The 27802-nt window shown below is 31.1% G+C and overlaps 2 protein-coding genes across 2 annotated transcripts; both read left to right on the top strand.

Moving 5' to 3' along the window:
* Positions 1-9663: 9663 nt before the first annotated feature.
* On the top strand, positions 9664-10128 carry LOC108477942 (protein MAIN-LIKE 2-like). Its single transcript, XM_017780404.1, has one exon. It carries the CDS (start codon positions 9664-9666, stop codon positions 10126-10128), a length of 465 nt encoding a protein of 154 aa, XP_017635893.1.
* A 5475-nt stretch (positions 10129-15603) lies between these two features.
* Positions 15604-21413, top strand: LOC108478560 (probable L-gulonolactone oxidase 6). Its single transcript, XM_017781023.2, has 4 exons — positions 15604-16456; positions 18166-18421; positions 18564-18665; positions 20497-21413. The coding sequence occupies exons 1-4, from the start codon at positions 15764-15766 to the stop codon at positions 21213-21215; spliced, it is 1770 nt and encodes a 589-aa protein (XP_017636512.1). The 5' UTR covers positions 15604-15763; the 3' UTR covers positions 21216-21413.
* The last annotated feature ends 6389 nt before the right edge of the window (positions 21414-27802 follow it).

The raw sequence follows: 27802 nt of genomic DNA, 5'->3' as shown, positions 1-27802 counted from the left end.
TTAATTAGTTCAAGATAGGGGGAAAACATGTTTTAGGGATTAAATTGAAAAGTGTTGAAATTATGGAAAATTCTGATATTTTATAGAATTCATGTACTGTTATCAATATGTATGAGAGTAATAGCTGAAAATAAGGATTAAATTGCAAGAATTTTATTTTTCTGACCCTAAGGATGAAATCGTCATTAATTAAAAAATTAGGGGCAAAATGGTAATTTTGCCTAGAGCATTAATTAAATGCATTAGAATATAAAATGAATGAAAATGATGATTACATTTATTTATAAAGATTCGGACGACTCAAATATGAGACTTGATCGTGGAAAAAAAAAGATATCGGATTAATGAAATTATAAACACAAACAAGCAATGAGGTAAGTTGGTGTAACTTGAATTGTATTTTAAATACTTGAAATATGTGGTTATGTGATGAAAATATGATTTGAATGTTCAATTCATGATATTTGATGAAATATTGATAATACTCAATATAAATTGAAAATAAATCCCGGTTGAATGAAAGGAAAATTCGATGGATCTCTGAAAAGGAATTGATGTTAAAAAGGATCTAGCAGGACGGGTGATCCTATTCGATATAGCCCTCCGAAGAATACGTGTAAAATGGATTTAGCTGGACGGGTAATCCAAATTAGGGTCTGAATTTAGCTTTGATGGTAATTGGATCCAAGCTCATTAGAGTAATTGTCGTTGCGGGATTTAGCCCGGACCGGTAATCCCGACAATACTCTATGAGTTTATATTCTGAGGATTTAGCTCGGGTGGTAATCCCTTTGTAAGGATGAGGTTCATGAGGAGTGTGCTCTCGAAATGAAATGTGTAAGACCATGGTTGAAAGATACCATGGCACTGATATGAAATGTGTAAGACCATGGTTGAAAGATACCATGGCAACTGATATGAAATGTGTAAGACCATGGTTGAAAGATACCATGGCAACCTGATATGAAATGTGTAAGACCATGTAGTTGAAAGACACTATGGCATCATGTCAAAGATAAATAAGACCGTGGATGGTAGACGCTATGACATCTGTTGAACAATTGATATTCAGGTAATATGTATCAGATGACGAATGGTTATATGAAATAATTATGAAGATAGATAAACGAAATAAGTATAAGTACATGGAATATAATTTATGTTAAGTTTGATATAAGCTATTACCGAATAAATATATATAAAATATATGGAAATGATGGAGCATGAAATATTGATATAATGAAATGAATGATATATGCTTATGAAGAAACGGTAAGAGAATGATATGTTTCATGACATGTACATATATGATTATCATCATATCTTTGATATGTTGATACAAGGAAATTATGTAAGTAAAGACAATTATTAAACTCAAGTGTGACATGTCGAGAAAATAAGTATATCAATGTTGAATTTATATGAAATATGTGCAAGTATACTAACAATGATGTGGCTTGATGCTTAGACAAAGGTCAAGATATTGATTGAATGGTAGCATGTTTAATTATAAGAAGCATTGAAATGGTAAGTACTTAGATGAAAATAAAATTTAAGATTTTGCGAAATTTTTTATGATCCCGATTTAATTCAGGTTGGTTTTTAATGTATGTTTGGGGCTTCGAGGGCCCAATAAAGAGACGTTATGATTAATTTCAAAATATGAATAATAAATGACTCAGAATTATCTAAAAATGTTCAGTAAACTCCGGTAATGCCTCGTACCTATTCCGGCAATGGATACGGGTAGGGGTGTTACACATAGGGTGGATGATTTCAACAACAAATTTGTTAGGTTGATTTTTGATTATTTTCCAACTGTAAGGACTTTTAATTAGATACCGTAAAGCTTGCTATTGGCTAGCCATCTACTTGTGCCAAAACTAGGCTGTAATTCCCACTTGTTGGACGGTTTCCTAGTCCAATAAATAATTAGACATGACCATCTTTTATTACATCTTTTACTGGATCAAATTATCAACCTCATGGCCTAGTTTGCATGGTATTGCCGCCCACATGAATTGATTTGTGCATGTCCATGTTTTTTTCATATTAATCACATCTTCAATTGTCCTCCTACATAGTGAAAATTTGCATATTAATAGATTAACATGAAATAATATAAAATATGTACAAAAATCATATAATTAAGCATAATTTCACATACTTTATAAATTCATACCCGATATTACTAATTAAGTAAAATTCACTTATTTTAATAACAATTACTCAAGATAAACATATTTATTAAGTAAAAGATGATAAAACTATATAGAAAAAACCTATATAATTTCGAGTTTACATACACTAACTTTCTAATCAATTTAAGATCCAAATTTGACTCTAAAAGTTTATTATAAATTTAATTATTATATTTTATTTTATATAAATTTAATAATATTAATATTTTACAATTTTAAAATAAATATCTAATTTTAAAATTTCTTAAAATTTCAATAAATGCGTTGGCTAACTCTAAATTACACTCCACATACTGTTTCTTGACAGGTACCTTGGCTCCAACCCCAATTGTATTTTAAATTATCTTCTAATAGTAGCTTAACCATTAAAAAGGTAAAAGAAAACAAAAAACCAAGTAGGTAAATGTTACTTTCTCTTCGACATATTTCTAGGAATGCTATTAGCAGGTTAATGCTTATCAAGTTTAAATTATACTTAAGAATAGGAGTCTAACATTGGAGATGGCATCATTAAGAGAAGTTTTACAAATCTTAAATATGAATTATAAAAATAAAAAATTTATATAATCTTACTTTGTTTATAATAACCCAACGTTTGAAAGTGTCAAATGATTCCATTGCTTACGTTTTTGTTAATTTAAGCGGTAGAAATACTATAAAGGCTCCTTTACTAAAAGTTGTATTGCATTATACTACTTATGCTATAAAAATGAGTAAATAAATCTTTATAAGCTGGATTAAGGAGTAAATTGATCGTTTTTATTAAAAATTTTATTCTATTTCCATTGTTAAAAATTAATCCTTATACCTCAGCATGAGGTACACGTGATACATCATATATTATTTCTTGGTTATTCCGTCAACTAAGCTAGTTTTAAACAGTACATACAGATGAAATTTTCAACAAAAAAGACCAATTTACTCTTTAATCTAAGAGACTAATTCACTCATTTATTAAATAGAAATAATAAAATACAATCTGACCCTTAATGTTAAAATACTTTTTCTTGATTTAAACTCAAAATTCAACCATCATTCCTTTTTTAACCATAAAAAAAAAATATTTGAATTTAGAATCCTTAGATAGATTGCTTCTTTTGACCAAGTGTTGTTACATTTAATTAATAAACCTTTAAAGGAAAATTTCAATAAGCCAAAATGCTATTGATTCCAAATAAATAAAAAAAAGGACGTGCACACCATCCCTTAATAATGCCATGTTTAGAATTGGTCCTACATTTTGATCAATCTGCTACAAATACACATGAAAGAGAAAAAAAAAAAAAAAAAAGAGCATGAAAAAGTTAATTAAGAGTATTAATTCAGATTAACCTTTAATAAACCTTTACGCCTGTCTTTTTTTTTTTTTATCATTTACTATCTTCAGACAATCATTCATGGAAACCAAACTCGACAATGATACTATTATTGCGTTAGCCACCTAATGGTATAATGTGTCTACATCTATCTGTAAACTTTCCTTCTATATGAGTACATGAGAAGCATCTCAAATATGTTTACTATATTTTAGTGACAACATAGGGATTTTTGGCCTTTTCTTAAGTTTTTAGTTACCACATAACCGCAGGTTGGTTGTTGGACTAGGATTAAAATAAGGGTAAATTACACCATTATTTAAAATCTTTAATTTAAGTCACTAAATTATTAAAATTGATGTTATATAATTTTTTCTATTCACATTGCCTATACCAATCGAAAGCTCTCTTTTCATTCTCTTCTACAGTTCAGTTTTCTTTTCATTAAATAACTTTGGACATTACGAATATGCGAACCAAAATTCAATCAACTTTTGCCTTCGATCTTCAACACTATCCTACAGATTGACTTGAATCTAAAATATATTCTTCTGCTCGTTGATGTGTACTAATCCATCATACTGATCGCTAAATCGTCATCATTTGGAGCTTGTTGGTGGAACCTTTTTTTAAAAAAAAAAAAGCACTTAACAACTTAATGACTTGAATAAAAAACTTTTGAATAGTTCAATGACTTAAATGAAAACTTTTGAATAATTAAGCGACCAAATTTTAAATTTGTTTAGTTAAGAGACCAAAAGGAAAATTTACCCATAATATAGAGAGCAATGGTGTAGTTTATCCTAGAAAAAAGGTGACATGGCATAAATTGATAGCAAGCATAATTTTATGTTTCTTACTAAGTGTTGGGTTTAATGATAAAGCACACTATATTTTTAAGAGGAACATTTGAGTTTGAATTTTGAAAATAATGCTATTAAGAATGATAATTACAAATCTCAAAAAATTAAATCTATATTAATCATAAAATAGATACGAAGGTAGTTTGAATGGGTCGAAAAAATTTTATGTTACTCACAAAAGGAGGTATGTCCCTTTTGCAATTTTACCATGTGTTTTAAATTTCTTTGCTTTACAGGTATTCCAATCGGCTCTGGTGTGAGGTGTTTGAATTCTGCAGATAAAACCAAGGGTGTGCAGCTGAAGTGAAGATCTGTCATGGGCCATCAACAACATACGTGGCAGACTTTATTATTCTTCATATAGAAGGAAATGGTAAGTGGGTAAGTGGTGAAGTTGTTGAGATTCGATTTAAGAAATTATTTAAAACTGAAATAAGAAACAATGAATACGAGGGATTCTTTATACTGTTTGAAATTAATCCTATGTTTACGAGGCATCGTTCGGATCTTTACGGTAAAAAAAATATGATTTTAAGCTCAATTTCATTTACACTTACAATAAAAAAAATCCTATCTACTTAAAATTTAGTATAAATTGCTAAAACAATTTGATTACAAATGTTCCTCTCAATGATTAGATTTGTGATCTTTGAATTCCACGTACCATAATGTAAAACATGTAGGTTGTTATCCAAGTAAGTCCAGCTATTACGATTGGATTAAATCACTAAAGTTTCAATTTATATGAAATTTATATTATATATCAAGTTGTTCATTAAGTTGACGTCACGAGTTAATCAGACATCAATTTAATTATATTATTAAAGTCAGTGACAGGGCATAGCGGAGACCTGGGGGGTCATGGCCCCCTAAAATGGTAAAATTTTAATTTCGGTCTTTTATAATTTATAAAATTTTAAATTAATAATGGTAAAATTATATTTTAGCCCTCAAAATAATAAAATTTGATTTAATTTTTAAAATTTATAAATATATAAGTTATTAAAATGATAAAATTTTATTTTTACTATTATAAAAATATACAATTTAATTTTGACCCCCGAAAAAAAAAATTCAAGCTCACTCTTGACTAGAGTTTCGAGCTATACTATATATTAAGACCCATACTTGGTGTCACATGACTAAAATACCATTATTTAACAAAGTAAGTTATAAAAAAATAAAATAATATGTACACATAGAATTTAAACCTGAAAAATTATAATTTTAACATATTTGTTTTTATTTTAACTAAAATCTTATTTATTTTTATATTAACCTTTTATAAATATAATTGTTATATATTTTATTTTTCACCTACATTTGTTATAATCTAGTATATAAAATATTAGCTATGATTATTTACGTTTGTCGTTACTATTTGGTTGATAATATAAATGATTAATTTAAGTCGAAATATATATAAAAAAATGAATGGATATGTTAAAATTTGATTTAAAATTTTTAAAAAATTCTCAAAAGATTGTTTTCCTTGTGGATTTTGTTTTAAATATATTGTTGAGGATTTTTTAGTTTAAAATTAAATTATCAAATATTTATTTTTATAGGTATAATAATTTATTTGGTCCTCCAATTTTATACAAAAATCATTTTAGTTTTTATCTAATTTTTCACATTTTTAGCTCTTACACTTACATTTTTTTATCAAACCACCCCAAAATGAATGAAAAAGTTAATGTTTTTTAAACTTTGTTAATATTGCATACATATGGATTGCCACACGGATGACATGTTAGCATTTAATTATTTTTAAAATTTAAAATTATAAAAACTATTTTTAAATTAAAAATCATTAAAATTATTAAAAATTATAAAATATATTTTTAATATTTTTAAATTAAAAATAATTAAATATTAATGTGTCATCTACATGGCAATCCACTTGTATGTCACATTAGCATAGTTAACAAACTTAACTTTGTCATTCATTTTTGAGTGATTTGACAAAAAATACAAGTTTAACAGCTAGAAGAGACGAAAAATTAAATATATGGCTAAAATGACTTTTTTTTTTTAAAGTTGGAGGGTCAAAAATGTCACTATGCCTCCTTTTATTTCTATAGTTTGATTAAGTTGGTAACTCAATTGTAAAACTATGAAAAATCCATTATTTTACAAAGCAACAAATATTATTTTGAGAGTATTTTTATCTTTTCATATTTTTATATATAAAAATTATATACATATAATAGAGTTTGAATCTAAAATATTATAGTAATTCAAGTAATATTCAATTTTTAATAAATTTCTTAGTTAAATTTTTTGCCGCAATCTAGCAAATAATAATTGAGATAATTGTGATGGTTGTGATCCATATCCTCTTCCAATTACATGTGTTCATCTCTTTATCTTTTATTGTTAGTCAATGAGTCTATTTGCAACTAAGCATATATCCTCTTCCAATTGCAAGAATTGGGACAAGATTTAGATTCCATTGAAGCAATGTAGAAGAATATGTTAATGTGATCAAGCACGCTTCGCTTCATTGTTTCTCTCCCTCTTTGTAAGCAAAGGTCTTAAGTGGAAATATAGGTGTTTGGTAATAAGGATCATACGCGTTAATGTTTTCATTAGTGACTAACACTTAATATGATCGGTGATGATTCCTCCTCTTTTAGGTTTGGAGTTTTTTTCTGATGATGATGGTTTTCTTTATCATTTTGTTTGACATCATGTTTCTTAGGGCACTTTACACCATGCTTCTGTCTCCTCATCAGTTTAAATCGCAAATATTTTCACAAAAACTCATATTCCAACCAGATGTCAAGACTTAGTTTCTAAACTCAAGCTACGGTCCACAGCAAAACCTCGAGTTTGAGGAGGGATATTAATGTGATATCTTGCATAATTAATTAATTCATATCACATCATATCATATCTTTTCTTATTTTTATATCTAGTTTCTATTATAAATAGACTATGTAACCCAATGAGAATTAAGATGTAATATTTTTTTTCACAAAGAAATTCATATTTCTTTTCTTAAGTTTGTAATAGAATAATTGAAGTGGGTTTGTATTTTCTTGTGTTAAGAAAATCAACATTACAATATATGTCGCGTATCATTTTCCATAGATCAAGACTATCACGTCAATAAAAATAACAATATAGAAAAAAAGTATGATATTAATAGACAAAATGAAAGTAAAGTATATACAAGTACTATATTAAAATTAAGGGCGATATATGCGGTATCCCCAAAAAGAGTTAAAAAGAAAATGATTATATAAACATGGTTGATGAGTAGTTTGCGTCAGTCTAAAGAAAGATGGAGGTATACTTAAAATGGCAAAATTCAGCAAGCTGTTTCCCAAAGCATTCAAATAGGTGTTGTGTATGAAATAGGTGCATCCCACCTCACATTTTGTTTTGATTCTTTTCACTCTACTCACATTATAATTAAAAAGTTAACTCTTTCTAATTTTTAAAATCTGAAAAAATATATTTATTTAGTAATCATGTAATAATAAAATAGATAAATTTTTAACAAAATGATCAGCTTACTTTTTAATTTATTATACATGGATTAATTTACCCATTTTTTAATAAAAAACAAAATATAATCTAACTCTTTATATAAGAACATGCATGGTGTTTTTATGGAAGGATAATAAGAAACTTTGAATTCATAAAAGGAATATTAAAATACTTAGATCATAAAAGAAAATAAGGTATAATGACTTATTTCGTCCTCCAACTTTACAATAAAAAATTATTTTAGTCCTCCATTTAAAATTTCTCCTCTTTTAGCTTTTAAATTCCGTAATTTATCAAATCACTCTAAAATGGATAGAAAAGCTAATGTTTGTTAACTATATTGACATGGCATATCGTGGATTGCAATGTGAACACTATGTTAAAATTAATTAATTTTTAAAATTTAAAAATTCAAATAAATATTTAAAGTATTAAAAAGTAGTTTTTATGCTTTTAAATTTTTAAAATTAATTAATTGCTAACGTGATATACATGTGGATGCCATGTCAAAAAGTTAACATTTTCATACATTTTGAGGTGATTTAACAAACAATGTAAGTTTAAATACTAAAAGAGATAAAAATTAAAAGAAAAATTAAAATAAATTTTTTATAAAGTTGAAACTAAATAAATTTTATGTAAAAAATAATAGAAAAAACCTGAAAACTAAAATATTGAAGAAGAATGTCAGTCCAACCCACCATTAATGCTCCACGAAAAGGCACAATCGAGGATTTTGTATTAAACAATTTTGGTATAACAACCCCATAGTCACTGCACTTGAAATTCTTTTGATGTGGCTGTTGCAAATTACAGTTGCCCACTTAGTGAAAATCTATGGGTTTTTTGCGGAAGCATGAAACCATGTAGGCCACAGCGTCGACCACATGGTACCGCACTCATCGGCATTTGGATTTATTGGCCCTATGGTCAAATGTAAATAAATCTTAAAACCTCACCACAGTTTCATTAGCTTCTTGAAAATTGCTCCACCATTTTATCAACTCTTCATTACATGCTTCCACAAAAAGGCTGCAAAAGAGTGCATGTCTACATTGAAAAACAATATGATCCACCAATATATTTAAATTTTAAGGTCAATTGCATGTGGCATCTCAAATTTAGAATGCGATTATGTTAATCTCATTGTTAATTTAAAAGTTAATTGTCGGCTTAGGTATGAAATACGTGACTCAAATTTTAAATTTGTGTATAGTTATTATATACATAACGAGTTAAAATAGTGGGTAATTTACTAAAAAATGCCCATTTTTAAAATTATTTATGGAAATGGGTTAATTTTTTGATTATTTATCGGAAAGGTCCGAATTCCCCGAAAGCACGTCCACGTCAGCGTTTTGCCCTGCTCCAACGGTCACTTGACCGTTTGACCTCCAGCGGTAAAAAAAAAAAAACTATAAAAGGCCCCCTTTCATTTTTTCACACGAAAGTCCTCTCATAATTCTCTCTAAATTCTCTCAAATTTCTCTCATATTTTCTCAAAGCTTTCTTTAATTTTTGCAAAAAAGCTTTGTTTAAAATTTTTTTGAATTAGTTTTTTTTTTAAATTAAAAAATATTCAATCGTGTTAGTAATGGCCAGAGAATTAATTCGTCTCGATAATAAACACATCTCCATCGATCAAGTGACAATGGTAAGTGATAATTTTAATTAATTTTTCAATACTATTTAATGTTTTTTCATTTATACAATTTTAATTAATTTTTATTTTATAATTTTTTATAACAGTCTGTATATCGGGTGTTGCAATGCTATATCCATAATATGTCTGGTCCTCCATCGGCGTTGATAGAGAATTACCTGCAGGACGCGGGTTTTTGGCATGTGGCCACGATAGGCCGGGGGTGCAAGTTGGACCAGAAACTAATCAATGCGTTGATAGAGAGGTGGAGACCCGAGACGCACACTTTCCATCTTTCATGCGGAGAGTATACTATCACTCTAGAAGATGTGCAATTGCAATTGGGATTTTTGATAGATAGGTATGCAGTCACCGGGTCCGCTCAATCTGCTGATTGGGGAGCCGTATGCTACGAGCTTTCGGGTGCTATTTCGGATAATATTAACGGAGGTCAGATCGAGATGGGCTGGTTACGAGACACATTCCCAGAGTCGGATAATGATTTGACTGATCTAGAAAGAATACAATGTGCTCGGGCATACATTCTTGAGATAATTGGAGGTTATCTAATGCCGGACTTGTCACGAAATCGCGTACATCTGAGATGACTGCTGAAACTCGTTGATTTTAGAGCAGTTGGTGAATTTAGTTGGGGATCTGCCGTGTTAGCAACATTGTATCGAGAGATGTGTAGGGCGATGCGACCGAATAAAACCAAAATTGGAGGTTGCCTATCACTACTGCAATCATGGGCACGATTTCGCTTTCTATTTTTTATGTCCTCGGGTGAACCATCCATATATATTCCCATTGATAACGATGTAAATTTTATATTATATTTTACAATTATTACGTAGATTTATAATATAATTGTATGCTAAAAATTTATTTAATTAGGTGGAACCATTCGATGAGTTATGTTGGAATACCTACCTCTCTTGAAGATATACGGCTTCTATTAGACCAACAGTCAGAAGCACAAGTAAGTATTAAACAAAATATATATACATAATAAAATAGTCGTTTCATATTTCGTATTTAGTATTATGTATATAACTAATATTTTTATCGTGTTCATATAGCTTCAATGGACACCATACGAGGATTCGGCAATTCGGGCAGTAATTCCTGATGAATTTTTTCAAAACTCGAACATTTGGCATGTGAAGGTCCCATCGGTCAACTATGCTATCGTGGAGATGCACTAGTCAGATAGAGTATTGCAACAATTTGGATTTTGACAATCGATTCCCGTGGAACTTGAGGTGCTCGATGATGAGCACAAAGTCGACTTACGGTTATTGAATATGGATTGACCGAGATACTGGTCAGAATATATCAAAATGTGGAAAAATCAGTATGATTATGTACCTACTCGAGAACCGATAATCGTTCCTGAGTTAGCGTGCGTGCTGGAATACATGCCATGGTTTAAGATCTATGGCAAGCTATATTTACTGTTGGAAGAGGAGAGGTGACGGCAAATTCATATCCAAAGGAAACAACGAGGCCCTTTGAATTCAAGAAAAAAGGATGACGATGGGGCCCATCAATAGCGCCCACACAATTACTGGGCCCATCAACAGCGCCCACACAGTCACCAGACCCAACATTTCAACAACAACACCCATATCACAGTCTTGTCAGATTATGCTAGGTGCGTATCCTAACCGTTATATGTATCCTAACTCTTATATATTTCCTTTTCCCAGTCCTATGACAGGTTGGAATGTATGGTCCGGTTCATCTCCGTTTTCGATTACTCCGAGTCAATCACCAATCAATAGGTCATCGTCACATGAGGGATCGTACGAGGCGCCGTCAAGGAGCTATTCTTTTTACCAATCCCCACCGCCTTATGGGATTCAAACACCTTCGCCATAGGTGATACAAACACCTCTGCATTCATTATTCTATCAAGGTGGGTCATCTTCCCAACACCCACAACCAAATCTCCTACCGAAGGAACCACAATCCCCGCTGGAGCAACCACAATCCCCACCGAAGCTGAACCAAGGAGGAATCTAGTACGTAACCGACGACGACCCCCACGTGGCACTGATTCCGACTGGCACCAACATCAATTTTTTTTAATATATTTGTACAAAGTTTTTTTATATTGTTTCATTTAATAAAATAAAAGTTGTTTTTAATATTTTAATTGTAATTTACTTTTTATAATTTTAATAAAATAAATGTTCTTTTGAATAAGGCAATATTTTTTTTATATTTTTAATAAAATATAAATAATGCAACATAATTTTATTACAACAACTATCAACTAATCTGATTTGGATATGATCGAGTTGTATGGCCTGGGTTCCTACACCATCCGCACAACTTCTATTGGTTTGTTGTTTCTTGGATATCCATATTATTACGTATTCTATTCGAGGAAGGTCGACCTTTTGGTTTGCGACGCAATTCTCTATCTAGTAATAGCTTAAACGGAGCAAGCGATACAGACGGCCACTTACGTTCATCTGGGACCGGTGGGAATACGTGTCTCCACACGTTGTACATATATTCTATTTTGTACACTTCATCGACATAGCTTATGAGATCCAGATGGAGATTCTGACAAGCTATAATTACATGAGCGCATGGATAACGTAGTTCGTCAAACGTCCCCTGGTCGCAGGTCCTATTTCTCAAGTGTACACGATATTGCCCGCTAATAATACCTTGGTTTGGTCTGTCAAACTCTGTTACACGAAACCATAGGTTGTCATGATCGTGACATACTGTGTGCATGGTGTTGGCCCGTGCCTTCGCCTTGTTAATTTATTGCAATACCTTCGCGCACCATACATGACCTCCCTGTATTTGGCCTTTATAACTCACAACGCGCTTTGAAAATAGTGTCGTTAAATGAAAATATGTCTCTTGCATAACCGATGTTATTGGCAAATGACGCGTTCCTTTTAGAACATAATTTATACATTTAGCCAGGTTTGAGGTCATATGACCATATCATAGGCCACCGTCGTATGCTTGTGTCCACTGTTCGAAAGGTATGTTACAGAGGTAATCTGCGTATTCTTCGTTAACTGAACGTAAAACCGCTAACATCTCATGAAAACGATCCTTACTTATCACATACCCTGCCAATATAAGTTGATAGCAAAAATTACATACCACTCTTCCATTCATAATAAATTGAATATTACAAATGAAATTATATTAATAGAGATTAAATACCATGTTGACCACTTGCCGTCGTTCAGTTGTAGATCGATATTACCTATAGTAGTTAGACGCAAAGTACCTTAGGCAATACTGATGGTGTGTGCAATACCATTAGCTTCTCTGTCGCTCAATTGCGGCTAGTATTCCAGTGCCCCGATCTGATATAACACAGATATTAGGTTGGGGCCAGACATGCCTCCTTAACCTAAAAAGAAAGAAATCCCAGTCATCAGCTGACTCCCCCGGTGTTATTGCAAATGCGATTGGAAGGATTCTCCCATTGCCATCCTGTACCATAACTAACAATAGCCGATGGGTATATCTACCATACATAAAGGTACCGTCAATTTGCACCAATGGCTTGCAATATAGAAATGCATCCCGGCATTGCTTAAAGTTCCAGAATAGACGCTTGAACACTTGGCATCCACAGAGCAATCGGTCGTTGCAGTACGCAGGTGTCGTTTCAAGGCTGTTATGCAACCTGAGACATATCTCTCCAGCACCTGACACCACTGCCACACTTCATTATATGAAGCATCCCACTTACCATACATTTTTTCCAATGCCTTTCTGCTTAGCTATCCAAACCTTGCGATAAGAGGGTGTGTACCTCAATTGGCTACGAATATTGGCAATTAAGACCGGCACTAAAGTCTTGAGATCCCTCTTCACCGTCGGTAGTATTAAGCTAGCTAACATATCTGAATCCATCTTGGGATGATCTTGTGAAACACCTGTCAACGAAGTACGTTAAATAATGCAACATTACGTAATAATAGTATTATTCAAAAACCCTAAACACCTAGTGATACTGTACTGCTGACACATGTATGTGGACATTAGTACTTCTTTATCTCCCACAAGCTTGTCCTTTTGCTCAACGAGGCCATGATTTTCCATGAACATGTACTGTCTTGCACTGTACACTTGGCCTCAAACTTATCGGATTTGGATTTAACCACATTGTAATTAACCTCGTCCATGATGCTATGTTGTTTCAATACACCAAGAAAACTATCCTTATTGGAAAACTCCCTACCAACTTCAAATTCAACCGAATCCAATAACGAACTTGTACTGTCATGCATTCTGTGTGGTAGATCTAGAAATTCCAACGCATTATCTTGAGATAGATCGACATTATGCATTAGGGATGGAGGTGAGTACGCCTTGAATCGCGGATCTTCTTCTTCATCTGAACCCCCTTCAACATCTTCAGGTATGGTTGGAACAGGCTCTGGTTCAGAAAATAATGCAACTTCTGCACTATCGAGGCCGGGCTTTTGAGGTGGATCCACGTGGGAGCTTTTTACGTAATTTTACTGACAGTGCATCCTGCTTGAAGCTTTTTGGACAATATTTGTTCAAAAACGTCTTCTCAAAATTACTTTTTCAGATACTACTGTAGCAAAAGAGCATCCACGTGGGAGCTTTTTTCAGTAATTTTGTTGATAGTGCATCCTGCTTGAAGTGTTTTGGATACTATTTGTTCAGAAACTTCTTCTCAAAATTATTTTTTCAGATACTATTCTAGCAAAAGAGCGTCCATGTGGGAACTTTTTTCAGTAATTTTGCTTACAGTGCATCATGCTTGAAGCGTTTTGGACACTATTTGTTTAGAAACGTCTTCTCAAAATTATTTTTTCAGATACTACTGTAGCAAAAGAGCGTCAACGTGGGAGTTTTTTTTAGTAATTTTGCTGATAGTGCATCCTAATTTAATTAATTAATCCTAAAAACCCTAAACCCTAATTTAATTAATTTTTTAAATTAATAGTTAATTTAATTAATTAACCCTAAACCCTAATTTAATTAACCCTAAAACCTTAAACACAATAAAACCCTAACTCTTAAAACCCTAACCTTAAAACCCTAAATCAAGCACAAAAAACTCTAACCCTAAAAAAAAGGGCAAAACGTGTCCCTGGGGGAGCATTTTGCCGACACGTCCCCTGACTTTGCGCTTACATGGACGCATTTTCGGGGAATTCAGACCTTTCTGATAAATAATAAAAAAATTGGCCCATTTCCATAAATAATTTTAGAAATGAGCTTTTTTAGTAAATTATCCTAAAATAGTTGTTAAATTTAGAAATTTTTAAAGCGGCAGAAATGAATTATAAAAATTTTGAAATATCTTTGTTTTTTTGGGTCAGTACTAAAAAGGGTATTTTCTATATATATATTTTGGGTATTCACCTCTGCTAGTGTCACACGTGTTTAAAATTTGACGGGGTGATTTCAATACATTCTATATAAACTTTACTGATTCAATTTAGAATATTTTAGAGTTTGAGATGTAAGGTGAAATTAACCTTAAAAAATGTATATGACGATCAAAGAAAGAGAGGAAAGGACAGTAGTTTCTCTGTTTTGTGATGCATGTAAACAAGTGAATACAGCAAAGAAATCTCTTCAAATTAACTCCTTTTCCCTATTTGGTTGTTTTCTAAGTACTATGATAGATGGGAAAATGAGATATCATATGAACTGGTCTATTTGGTGTGTTTGATTTCGACTATTCAAATGTGATTTATGTTAATTGATTTTTTACTCCAAAATAATAATAGCCGTCCTACATACTACTTTTAGTTTCATCCCCAGCTATGAGGTTGGAGCATGTGCAGCCAATGGATTTGTTTTACAATCTAAATAATTTCACTTGTGCGTAACTTGACACAAAAGAGGGCAAAAAGTAGAAAATGAAACGCAACAAATTACAGGGACTGCAAATTCCATTGAAACACACACCTTATCATTAACTTAAAAAAAATATCAAGAAATAATAAAATAAATATTAATTTTTGTAGGGTTTATGATTATTTTTTCAAATAAGAACTGTTGCTCCATAAAATGCCATTAAGAAAAAGGCAATTAAGTAACGTTTTCAATAGTCCTTAACTTGGAAGCATTTTTGAAAACATACTTGAGTTTATTGCGAGAAGCCCCTTCTACGCTAAACAAAGTGTGAATTTGCGGGTAAATACGAAATATTTTAGAGTGGAAAAATCAATCGATTATAAAGCCTCTGTCTATTAGTTTCCATCAACCATGCCAGCTATACCAATGTTGTTTTCAAACAAGTTCAGTGTGCTTCTCCTATGGAAATGCCTCTGTCTATTAGTTGTTTTAGTGGGTTGCAATCCCCCAGGGGAGCCCGTCAAATGTTCCACCAAAGATTCCAACTGCACCGTCACAAACTCTTACGGCATGTTCCCCGACCGAGCCATTTGCAGAGCGGGGAACGTGGCTTACCCAACGTCAGAACAAGAGCTGGTTTCGATCGTATCGGCGGCAACTAAATCCAAAAGGAAAATGAAAGTGGTGACACATTTCTCTCACAGCATTCCCAAGTTGGTCTGTCCCGACGGCCAAGATGGGTTGCTTGTTAGCACCAAGAACCTTAACCGTGTATTGAAAACCAACACGGAGGCAATGACGATGACTGTGGAGAGCGGTGTGACGTTGAGGCAACTGATTACTGAAGCAGCTAAGGCTGGTTTAGCATTGCCTTACGCACCGTATTGGTGGGGATTGACCATTGGTGGCCTTTTAGGTACAGGCGCTCATGGGAGCTCCTTGTGGGGGAAAGGGAGTTCAGTTCATGATTATGTTGTGGAGATGAGAATTGTAAGCCCTGCAAAAGCTGAAGATGGATATGCTAAGGTGTGGGTGTTGAATGAGAGAGACAAAGATCTCGATGCAGCTAAGGTTTCGCTTGGAGTTCTTGGGGTAATCTCACAGGTAACTCTCACTGTCTTTCAGCTCCTCTTTCTCCATTTTTTTTATGGATCCTTAAGTGTTTATGGCCATTATTCTCCTTGGGATGACATGAATTGATAGTTTGATCATATGATTAAACTATATTCTACGGATGAGAGCTGGAAATTCAGGATCCAAGAAACCATCCACCATAGCTGTCACTTATAGTTCTTGGCCAAAATGGTAGTGGGCAAATCTATGAGGGTGGGGTTGCCGGGCGAGACGGTCCCCCTTACTTTTCTATAAGGAATAATTTTACTATTATCTTATGAGTAAACTGATTACATTATATTCTTACTTTACATTGTATTCTTAAGATATATAATTAATAATTATTAAACAAAAATAATTATTTAAAAATTAAGAACAACTTGAATAATTGTAAAAGGGGATTGATTTTTTTGAGAGAAGTTTTCAAATGTCATCTTTGAAGACGCCATGCCTGCTTCTATTGAGAATTGTGTACGGCTCACGGAGGTGGACTTACGGTCACCCACAAAGAAGCGACGTGTGCGTCTTGCCCTTGGTGGGATTCGATCCCCTATCCCAATCACAGCTCTTTGCGTGTAGGGGGTGGAAAAAGAGGCCAAACCCTCTCGGACCAGGTCAATGTTCCCGAAGATGACTCTTTAAAAATTTCTCCCGAAAAAATTACCCTAATAATAATATAAAATAATTTTAGGTAAATACAATTTGGGTCCCAAATCATTGAATGATTACCTACATATATGAGATTTTTTTTATATTCATTCAATGATACTCTCCTAACTTTTCTTTTCAAATTTAATGGTTCATTTCTTTCTTTCTTTTTTCCTTTTATTTTTCTTAACGAATAAGCTATTAAAAAAATAAAATCAAGTATTTTAATTATGGAAATATTAATGAACTGAAATAAATATGTTAATAATATATAAACAAAAAAAACCCTACTAGCATAGAAAGACGTTGGGAACAAATTAAAACAATAAAAGCTAAATGTCAAAAAGAAAAAGAAAAACGACATATTTAAAAAAGAATTATGACATGAGTGATTTTTAAGATAAAATATTTATAATGTGTTTTATTTATAATTATATGTGATCTAATATAAGAAAAATATAAAAAGTAATTTAAAATTATGATACTTAAATATTATTCAGTAAACTGAAATTTTATTTGATATATTATTTACATAATAGTTTAATTTTAAATAGAAACTTGTTGATATACATATCAATGGAGGTCAATATGGAGAAGAGAATAATGTTCTCTTCCAAAAAGCAGAGTCAATCCCTCCTTTCTTTCGATGTTTGTAAAATCTTATTATATAATAAGGGACGACCTTAGATCAGATTTTGGGTCGAATAATTTTATTTATAATTATACAACAAAAGCTTAAGTTTGGTGGAATCTAAGGTGCTAGATTGTTTAATTCAGTATAGTTGCATATAAATGCTATGTTTATGTATTGTTATTCCTATAGTCAACACGTTTCTCTGGCGGACAATCTTTGTTTGAAAAAGCATTCATGGCTTATTATTATTATTATTTAAATTATATGACATTTTTAGTATTAAAAAAATTATGTGTTAAAAATGTCAGATAATCCAATTTAATTTAAGTCATTTGTGAGTGTTATCATGAACACCAATTATCACAGGACTATCAATGATACATGCATATTTATGTATACTTATTTGATTGCTTTATAGGTGACATTCAAACTTCAACCTCTTTTCAAAAGATCCATTACTTATGTAAGAAAGGATGATACAGACTTGGGAGATGAAGCTGTGACTTTCGGCAAACTCCATGAATTTGCAGACATATTTTGGTACCCCAGTCAACGAAAGGCGATCTATAGAATCGATGATCGGGTCCCCATTAATGTATCCGGGAATGGTGTTTATAATTTCACTCCATTTCGCTCCACTCTTTCGCTTGTTTTGGCTCTTGTTCGATCTTCAGGTTAGTATCCACTATTACTGTTATTTTCATTTTCATTGCAAGTTTATTAGAGGAGATGAATTACACGTTGCATGAACATCGAAATAACATTTTAGCTTAGCTATTTATTTATTTACTAATATGAATTTGTTTAATGAATTAGAGGAAACTCAAGAATCCTCAGGAGATGCTGAAGGGAAGTGCCTCAATGCAAAGCTAATGACGTCTACACTTCAGTCGTCTGCTTATGGCTTAACAAACAACGGTATATCCCTCTAGTCCGTGAAATAATTGATTAAATTATAATTTTGACTCCTCTACAATTTAAAATTTAGTCCTTATACATTAATTTTTTTTTTACATAATTTAATCTCTATGTTTTTATAAATTTATTACCTAATTATGAGATGAATTCTTCTTAAAAGTATCAATTCCAACCCATTACATAGATCGAAATGATTAATGGTAGAAATGAAGCCAAATTTTTTGTGTTAAAAGCGAAATTGAGATAAAACTATAAAAATTTGAAGTAAAATAAAACAATTAGCTTAATGGTATTATAAGGTCCAACTGTAAAAAAAAATAATAATTAACTTCTTCTGAACTTTTCACACTCGATTAAGCCATTGAACAAATAAAATTGGCCAAATGGGTCTTTGACTGACATTAATTGTTAGTATTTAATGGCAATGCAGACTTGAGTACTAAAAAATGCCAAGTCAACGCTGTTGACTGATGTGGCAATGCCACGTAATCTTCGATTGCTGACATATTAGTGCCACATCAGCAAAAAGTAAAAATATTTTAAATTTATTTTTAAAATAAGTACACAATGAATCTAGACAAATGGTTGCCTAGGTTTATTTGAATTTGGATATCCATTTATCCAAATACATTCTAGAATTATAAAAAGCACAAAAAGAATTATAAAATTTATAAAAATTATTAAAAATTAATTAAAAATCATAAAAATTATAATATTTATAAAAATAATTTATTATTTTTATATTTTAAATAAGAAAAGAACATCAACAACTCATATGATATAATCAAGATTAACAATTGTTATATTTTTGTCTCTCATTTTCAATTAGTATTATATTAGTAAAATAATTTAATAAAAAAGAAAAATAAATTTTATAAAATTTACTAAAGAGAATTTATTTTCTTATACAATTTTATGGTTTTAATTAATTTCTAACAATTTTATAATTTTTAACTTTTTATGGTTTTAATAAAATTTTATGGCTTTTAATTAATTTCTAATAATTATTATAAAATTTAATGTTGTTTTTATCATTTTATTTTATTTTTTATAATTCTAGAATGAATTTAGACAAATGGTTATAACAACCATTTCTGTAGATTCATTGTGTACTTACTTTAAAAATATATTTATTTTTTACTGAAGTGGCACTGCCATGTCGACAATAGGTAATGATGTGGCAATGCCACATTAGCAATTGATGGTGATATGACATTGCCACATTAGCAATCGATGGTAATGTGACGTTTGTTAGTGGCCACGTCAGTGTTGTCGTTAAATACTAACAGTCAACATAAGTCAAATGGTTTATTTGATCAGTTTTGTTAGTTTAGAGGCTCAATTAGATATCAAAAAAGTTCGAAGGGACTTAATTGATTTTTTTTTTGAAAAATCCGAAGGCTTATTTTACCAATAAGCCAAAAAAATAAATTTATTAGATAAACCTAAATCGAATTATTTATTTTTGAACAGGACCAACATGCAATTTTATCCCTTCGGGCAATGACCTTGTCTTCTTCTGCCTTTAGTCAATAGTGTAAATTATTTTGACTACCTAATGCGTTTATAAAAAAAAAGATATCACCAAAATATGTTAAATTGAAATACAATTGTATAAGAAGTAAATCATAATAAAGAGATAAAAACTAAAATTTAACTGAAATAATATGTAGTTCTTTTAGTTTGGTACATTACAAATTGAAGGAGGGAGATGTGATTGTGACTTCAACCTTAGATTTCAAATGCTAACACAGAGCACTTAACTAGCTCCTTTGGGTTGTTGGATCTATAGCTAAGTATATGATTTTTGTTTCTTTCATTGGTGATATAGGTGCAATTTTTACAGGCTATCCAGTGATCGGATTCCACGACCGTCTCCAATCATCGGGAACTTGTCTAGACAGCCTCGAAGACTCATTGATCACCGCATGCCCTTGGGACCCCAGAATTAAAGGAGAGTTTTTTCACCAAACCACATTTTCCATCGGTTTATCAGTCGTGAAAAGCTTCATCCAAGACGTGCAGAAGCTAGTATCAATGGATCCCAAATCACTATGTGGGCTAGAACTTTACAATGGGATCCTCATGCGCTACGTTAAAGCTTCCACCGCCTACTTGGGCAAGCAAGAAGACGCCATAGATTTTGACATCACCTATTATAGGAGCAAAGACCCCATGGCTCCTAGGCTTTACCAAGACGTGTTGGAAGAGATCGAGCAAATGGCCTTGTTCAAATACAAGGCTTTGCCGCACTGGGGGAAGAATCGGAACCTGCTGTTCGATGGGGTGATGAAGAGATATAAGAATGGTGGAGAGTTCTTGAAGGTTAAAAATAAGTATGATCCATGGGGATTGTTTTCGAGTGAGTGGACTGACCAGGTTCTTGGGCTGAGAAATGGGGTCACCATATTGAAAGAAGGGTGCGCTTTGGAAGGATTGTGTGTTTGTTCCCAAGATGTTCATTGTGCTCCAAGCAAAGGCTATTTGTGTAAGTTTGGGAAAATTTTTTCAGATGCAAGAGTATGTGCTCGTGTAAATACTAAGACTTAGGGCTTTTGATTGATTATTTTTATCCATTTATAGAAGAATATGAAAAATATATATACAGTACTCCTTTGAACCACATGATTGAAAAGATATGTAATAACTACCAACATAAAAAGAATGTTTGATTATTTGTAAGGTGGTAGTGAATAGTGTAAGTTTAGATATTTAGATATTTATGAATATTTGATTCGTATTTTATAAGTTAGTGAGTACATGTTCTTTTTGAAATAAAAATTTTAAAATGTAAAACATAAAATAGTGTTACAAATTGAAAGAATGATTAGAACCAAGGATTCAAATTAGGAAGGAGTATGGAGATTCTGATTTTATTTTATTCACTATTAGCTTAAATAATTTTTTTTCTTTGCTAGCTTAAATAAAACTTTCCTAGTATGCTAGGATATTAGGGTTGCTCTTATTGTAAACCTCTGTTTAGAATATCAATTATTATAAAAAATTATTAGTATGATAAATAATTATTGTTAAATAAGTAACAAAAATTAAAATAAAATAATTATGTATATTATGTCATAAATATTATTGCTTAACAAGCTTTTACAAAGCGTTGGGGTCAAAGTGAAAAATTTAAAGTAGAAAAGGAATAAATTATAAAGTAGAAAAGGAATAAATTAAATTAGTTGCGAAATGTGTGGAGACATGTAAAATAATTTTACCAAGAGCTAGTGGATAATGATGATGAAAAGATTGTCGAAACCATTTTTTCGAGTTAGGAAAAAACGGAGATCGACTTTTAAAACCAAGTGTGGAGTCGCTACCAATATTTTGTTTTGGTGTGATTGGATCACCTAATAAAACATTTTAAAACAATTTTGGTCCACGTAAATTTAAAAATGGGTTCGGGAGCCGGTTACATATGAGGAAGGGTTAGCACCCTCACTGAGGAAGGGTTAGCACCCTCACTACGTCCAAAGATTGGTACCAGATTGATTACACACTATCCTTATGTTTAAGGTTTTAGAAAAGAAATTTTGAATTATGATTGTTATTAAAACACGTGTGTGGTTCAAATTGATTGTCAAAATTCTCTTGTTTCAAAGGTATGTAGCATCACATCCAGCACGATTGGACACAATTCTTCATACCATTGAAAATATGATTGATTTTTGACTTCCAAAAGCTTTTAGGTTAAAAATTATAAAAGGATATCCAGATATTTAGTCCAACGAAAAATCGAAACCCAGCACAATAGGGCACGATTTCCCGAATTTCCAAATATTGCATATTGCCTTGCTTTTAACAAAGAATTTAAATAAATGGTTGTAAATTATCTCAAAAACAATGATATACAAAATAACATGGAATTAAAATATAAATAATAAGATTAAATTAACTCTATCATAAGTTATATCGTAATATATTTTAACAACATAATTATATATACAAATAGATTTCTTTTTAAAAAACTATATATTTAAAATAACATGATCAAATATATACACCAAGTATGTGAATAATAATTGTTTAAATGATACATAAAATACGTGGATTTTCCTTCAAATAACAAATATATATATATATATATATATATATATATATAACAAAATATAGGAATAGGTTTAAAAGAAATTGTATGTATAAAATAATATAAAATTAATAATATACATGGAGTAAAAACCCTAGTACAAACAATGCATATATAAGAGGATAATAAGATAAGAAAATATTTGAAACGAAATATATAATACCCAAAATTGGATGTAAAAGAAACAAATAATATATATAAGTAAAATTTTAAAGAAAAATTATATGAACATGTTCAAAAGAGGATTCAAATAAGTAATTTGACATAAAATATGTATATGTATATATAAATATCAATGTATGAGGCTTAATATTATTTAAATCTTTTAAATATAAATTTACATAGAGAAAATTTTAAAATAATAATTTATATAATAAAACAATTCAACAATATATAAAAGAAAATTTTAAAAATAAAACAAAATGTATTTAAAAAATAAAACAAAATAATATATTAAAATAATAAGTTAAAAAAATACATAAATAAATAAATCTTAAAGAATATAGAACGTAAACTAAACCTAATGGAAACAAAAACAAAATTGAAAGGATGATTTATAAATAAAAAAAGTCATTAAAACTGAGCTGAGGATCGAAATAGAATGTGCACAAATGATTGAGGATCAAACTGAAAATATACCAAATCTCACAACGCTGCGTTTAAACAAGGATTAAATTGTAACAATGCGCAAATTTCAGGGAAAATATACAAACAAATAAACAAAATCAAGGCCGAATTAGAGATCGGTGCAGGAGAGGAGGGACTAACTGCGCAAATAACCCCTTCAGCAAGAAAACGCGAGGATCCAGTCTGCAGGTTGGATCCAGGCGCAGGTCAAAGGACGTGAAACGACGTCGTTTAGACGTTCAGACCTCAGGCACAAAAACGGTGCCATTTTAAACATATATAAACTAAAATCTTTTGCCCTAATGCATTCATTTAGCTGATTATTTCCTTAAAACAAAAGGAGTTTTTTTAAGAAAAATTTTCCCTCAATCCTCTTACTGCCCTCTTTCCCTTCGATCGATCTACGTGCGACGGTGGCACCAAACACACCTACTCCGTCATGGTTTAAGTCGAATCCTCAAGATCCATCTACCTTTGGACCGGTGAAACAACCACCGACTAGATCTGCGCAGATCGATAGGTAAGAGATCTTTCTTTTTCCTCTGTATTTGCTATGTCGATTTCTTCTAAAAAAATGATCTAGGATCCTTTCTCTTTTTTTAATATCCGTGTATACGGATTGAGGAAATAAAAACAAAAATCAAAGAAGAAAACGATCTAAAATCCCCTTAAAAATTGATTTCGAATTGATTTTTCTTTCTTTCAATATGCGTGTGTATTTCTGTGAAAAAAGATCCCATTTACATCGTTTCATTCGGTCTTTATAGCTGAAAAATAAAATAAAATAAATACAAATTTCCTTGTTGTAATTTGCTATTATTTGCTGCCCATGGCTTGTTTGCTGTTTTCGTTTGTTAATCTGTTGCAGGAGGAAGGTCATGGTGTTGCTGACGCAGTGGGGCTGTTCGTGGGAACTGTAGTAGAGGCTTCCAGAAGCTTCAACCTACTTGGGCCCTGTGAGCTTATCCCGGAGTCAAGCTGCTGGAGCTTGGAGGCTATTGCGGAGCGAGGAAACTTCAGAAACCCTTAGGGTTTCTGAAAGAGTTTAGACATCGGGCCTTTTTGGGTTAATTTTACTTGGGCCAAAGGTTTAAATTTGGGCTGTTATTTTTAGGCTTTTGTACTTAGGCTAATTGATATGGACTTATTTAGGTTTTAAATTAACTCAGGCTCTTTGGGGTTTATTGGGCTATAAATGTAAATGGACTGGGACTATTAAAACATTTGATTTTATTTATTTTGTTTTTTTGGTTTTTGTGTGGGCCCGGGCGAAATGGGCCTATTACAAAGATTTTTATGCATAAGTTATAATATTTTATTTTATATTTTATTATTACTGATATTACTATTATTATATTTTATAGTAATAATAATGATGATATTTTAAAGGAAAAATAGAGAAGATTCTTCATCATCATCTTTTTCTCTTTCATGTCACAAGAATTTAGGGAGAAAAGAATTTTTTTTCTTTCTTTTACAATCTAGTCCCCTATCATCATTAAAGGCCATTCTGTTGGAAAAATTCTGATTTGAGAATGAACTTTTAGCATAGCGGAAAATTAAAATTTTGAAAATTGAGTTGATTTGTGATATTTATTGCAATAAAACCTTTATCGTAATCACACATATGTCTTCAGCTAAATGGATCCTTGTCGTTCCAGGTTTCAACCGAACGACATTCTCTGCTATTCTTGTACCACGAACAGCTTCGAGTGTGAGCTCAAACGAATTCAAATAAATAGAAACCAATAGAATTATTATTCCAGAAAATAGAATTTATACTTAGAAAATAAATTCTAGCTATTTTTGGGTAGAATAACAATATCTCAAACTTGAGTATATAACCCTACCGATGTCATCTATTTATAGGGAGAAGAGGTGAAACCCTGGTTGAATTGTAGAAGTTTATTTCAACAGAAAAATGAACTCCTAGTCTAAATTGGATTAGGTGGGTCAGCAACCTTAGTTAAATAATAAACTAGGATTTGTTGTCCCTAACATTAAATATAAGGGGCTTTTAGGCCTCTCATATATTGAGTCTAATTATAAGTACTTCTTATAGTTTTAACTTATTCATTTATAATTCAATCTAACTCGATATTTATTTTCTATTTCCCAAAATAAATATATTAAATTAATTTTAATTAATTAATTTCCTAATTAAATAATTTTTTAACATAATTCTAATTCCGTTAAAATCATGACGATTTTCTTGTAAAAGAATATATAAGAAAATATATTTAATATTTCTACATACAACTAATTCATTTGACCAATTAACTTATTTCCATTTTTAAACTTCATTTTTAACTAACCAATTAAATAATAAATTCAAAAATCATAAATTAATTATTCAAGTCATTTCCATTTAGAGAAAAGTACATTTATTTTCAAATGTTTTTCACGTAACAGCTCATTTTTCACAGGTGTCGGAAATAGTGCCTCCAGGGCTACAAATCCAACGAGTAAGTTCGTAAATGCTAATATTTAATATTTATGAGTCAAGTATAGTATTAAAATAAATTTTGAATTGGAAATTTATGTTTTTTGAATGAATAATTAGGTTCAAGTGTTATGACCTTAAAGTCAAGTGGTTTTAGAAAATGAGGTATTGGGACATCGTTTCTATAAATCGAGCCGTAAATATTTACAGAGTGTTATTAAGGTTGTATTAAAGTTTTGTTAATAAATTTGGATGTTTAAATGGTTAATTAAATGAAAAGGACTAAATCGTAAAAAAGTGTAAAAATTGAGTTCTATTAGTTAAAGGGCTCAAATGGCTATGAAATTGAAAGTAAATGGACTTGCATGGTAAATATACCATTTTTAAAAGTGTTGTACAGGGTTATTTAGTTAAAAAGTAATGTTTATTAAAATATAAATCATTATATTATATGTTATAATAGTTAAATAAATAAGAAAAGAAATGAAGAAAACAAAAGAAAAAAGATAATTCATTCATCTTCTTCATCTTATAATCGAAACAAAAAGGGGGAGAAGGAGACTTAGCTCATGTCTAGCTTCAAGCTCCAATTGGTAAGTCGTTTTTGATGGGTTTTTTTATAATTTTTATATTTTTGAGATTGTTGCAACTAGGTCTAGCTAACCCCTACCCCTGTTTTCAAAACTGTTAAAAATTTCTGAAGTTTCCATTGATGTGCTATTCGAATTTAGCCCTTCTGTAGGGCCCGTATTGTGTAAATAAGACTGTAAAACATGGTATCTGATATTCTATTTCTGTAAAATGCAATTTCTGAAAGCATGATATGTATAGCTTGTATGTCATATGTAATAGTATGATGTGATTTCTCCAAAGTGATTTAAAATCCGATGTGTATAGCATGTATGTCATACATGCAATTAATATATGATTAGAATTGCATGTGCATTGGGGGTGAGAATATGATTGATGAAGGAAGTGATGACAATTTAATAATTTGTCTTATCTGGTGACTTGACCATAGATACCTGATTCTAATGGTTTACCGCGTATTATTATCTGGCAACTTGGCTGCACTATTTCTTAAAAGTGACATACACTCACTAATTGGTGTGTGGGGTTAGATGGGTATTTAATACCCTATTTGGTGTGCAAGGATGGATGGAGATGGAGTTTAGCGGATAAGGGTAGGATCTATTTATGCATCTAAATATGTATCTGATTCTGCATCTGTATCTGATTATAAAAATACATCTTATTTTGAATTTGTTCATGCATCTGAAATTTATTTGTTAATTTATGTGCATTTGATTGTTATTTGGGATGTGTTACACACGGAACTTGTAAGCTCACTTTCTATATGTTTTCCTCCCAGGTAACCAACAAACTTAGGACAGATTGATGTAGCAAGAGTTTGATTTAAATTATTGTTTTTGAATTCTATTGAGTTTAAATATTATTTTCAATTGGACCGTTTTTGGACTATTTGGGGATTGTTATTTATTTTGGATTTTATTCTTCGCTTTGAACTACTTTATCATTTTTTTGATTATTTTATTTCAAACTACAAAGCGATGAATTTCAAAATCAAATTACGGTTTTCAAAACTCTGGTTAATTTAAGATTTCCGTTATAAAATTAAGTAATCTTATAAGTTTTTTTTCTGTAATTAAAATGAATTATTCGAATAAGGTGTTTTTCCCTAAAAACTGGAAATATCATTACCAAGTTTTGTTTTATGTTACCCTTTCAAATTTCAAATTTTTTATTTTGAAACGAATATATGTAATTCCTCAAGATTCAGCCATAACGCCTGGACTGGGTATGAGATGTTACAATACATCACTCACTTAATATTTCTTATTTAAATGATATATTTATATATTAATTTGTAAATCAATTTAAGTGTAACACCCCAAACCCGGCCTAGACGTTGTGGCCGAATCTGGTGATATCACATGATAGCGTTCGAAACTAGGT

This window comes from Gossypium arboreum, chromosome 12 (genome assembly GCF_025698485.1).
Source record: "Gossypium arboreum isolate Shixiya-1 chromosome 12, ASM2569848v2, whole genome shotgun sequence".
NCBI lineage: Eukaryota > Viridiplantae > Streptophyta > Magnoliopsida > Malvales > Malvaceae > Gossypium > Gossypium arboreum.
Note: the sequence above shows the minus strand (reverse complement) of the source record. Positions and strands in the feature narration are given on the sequence as shown.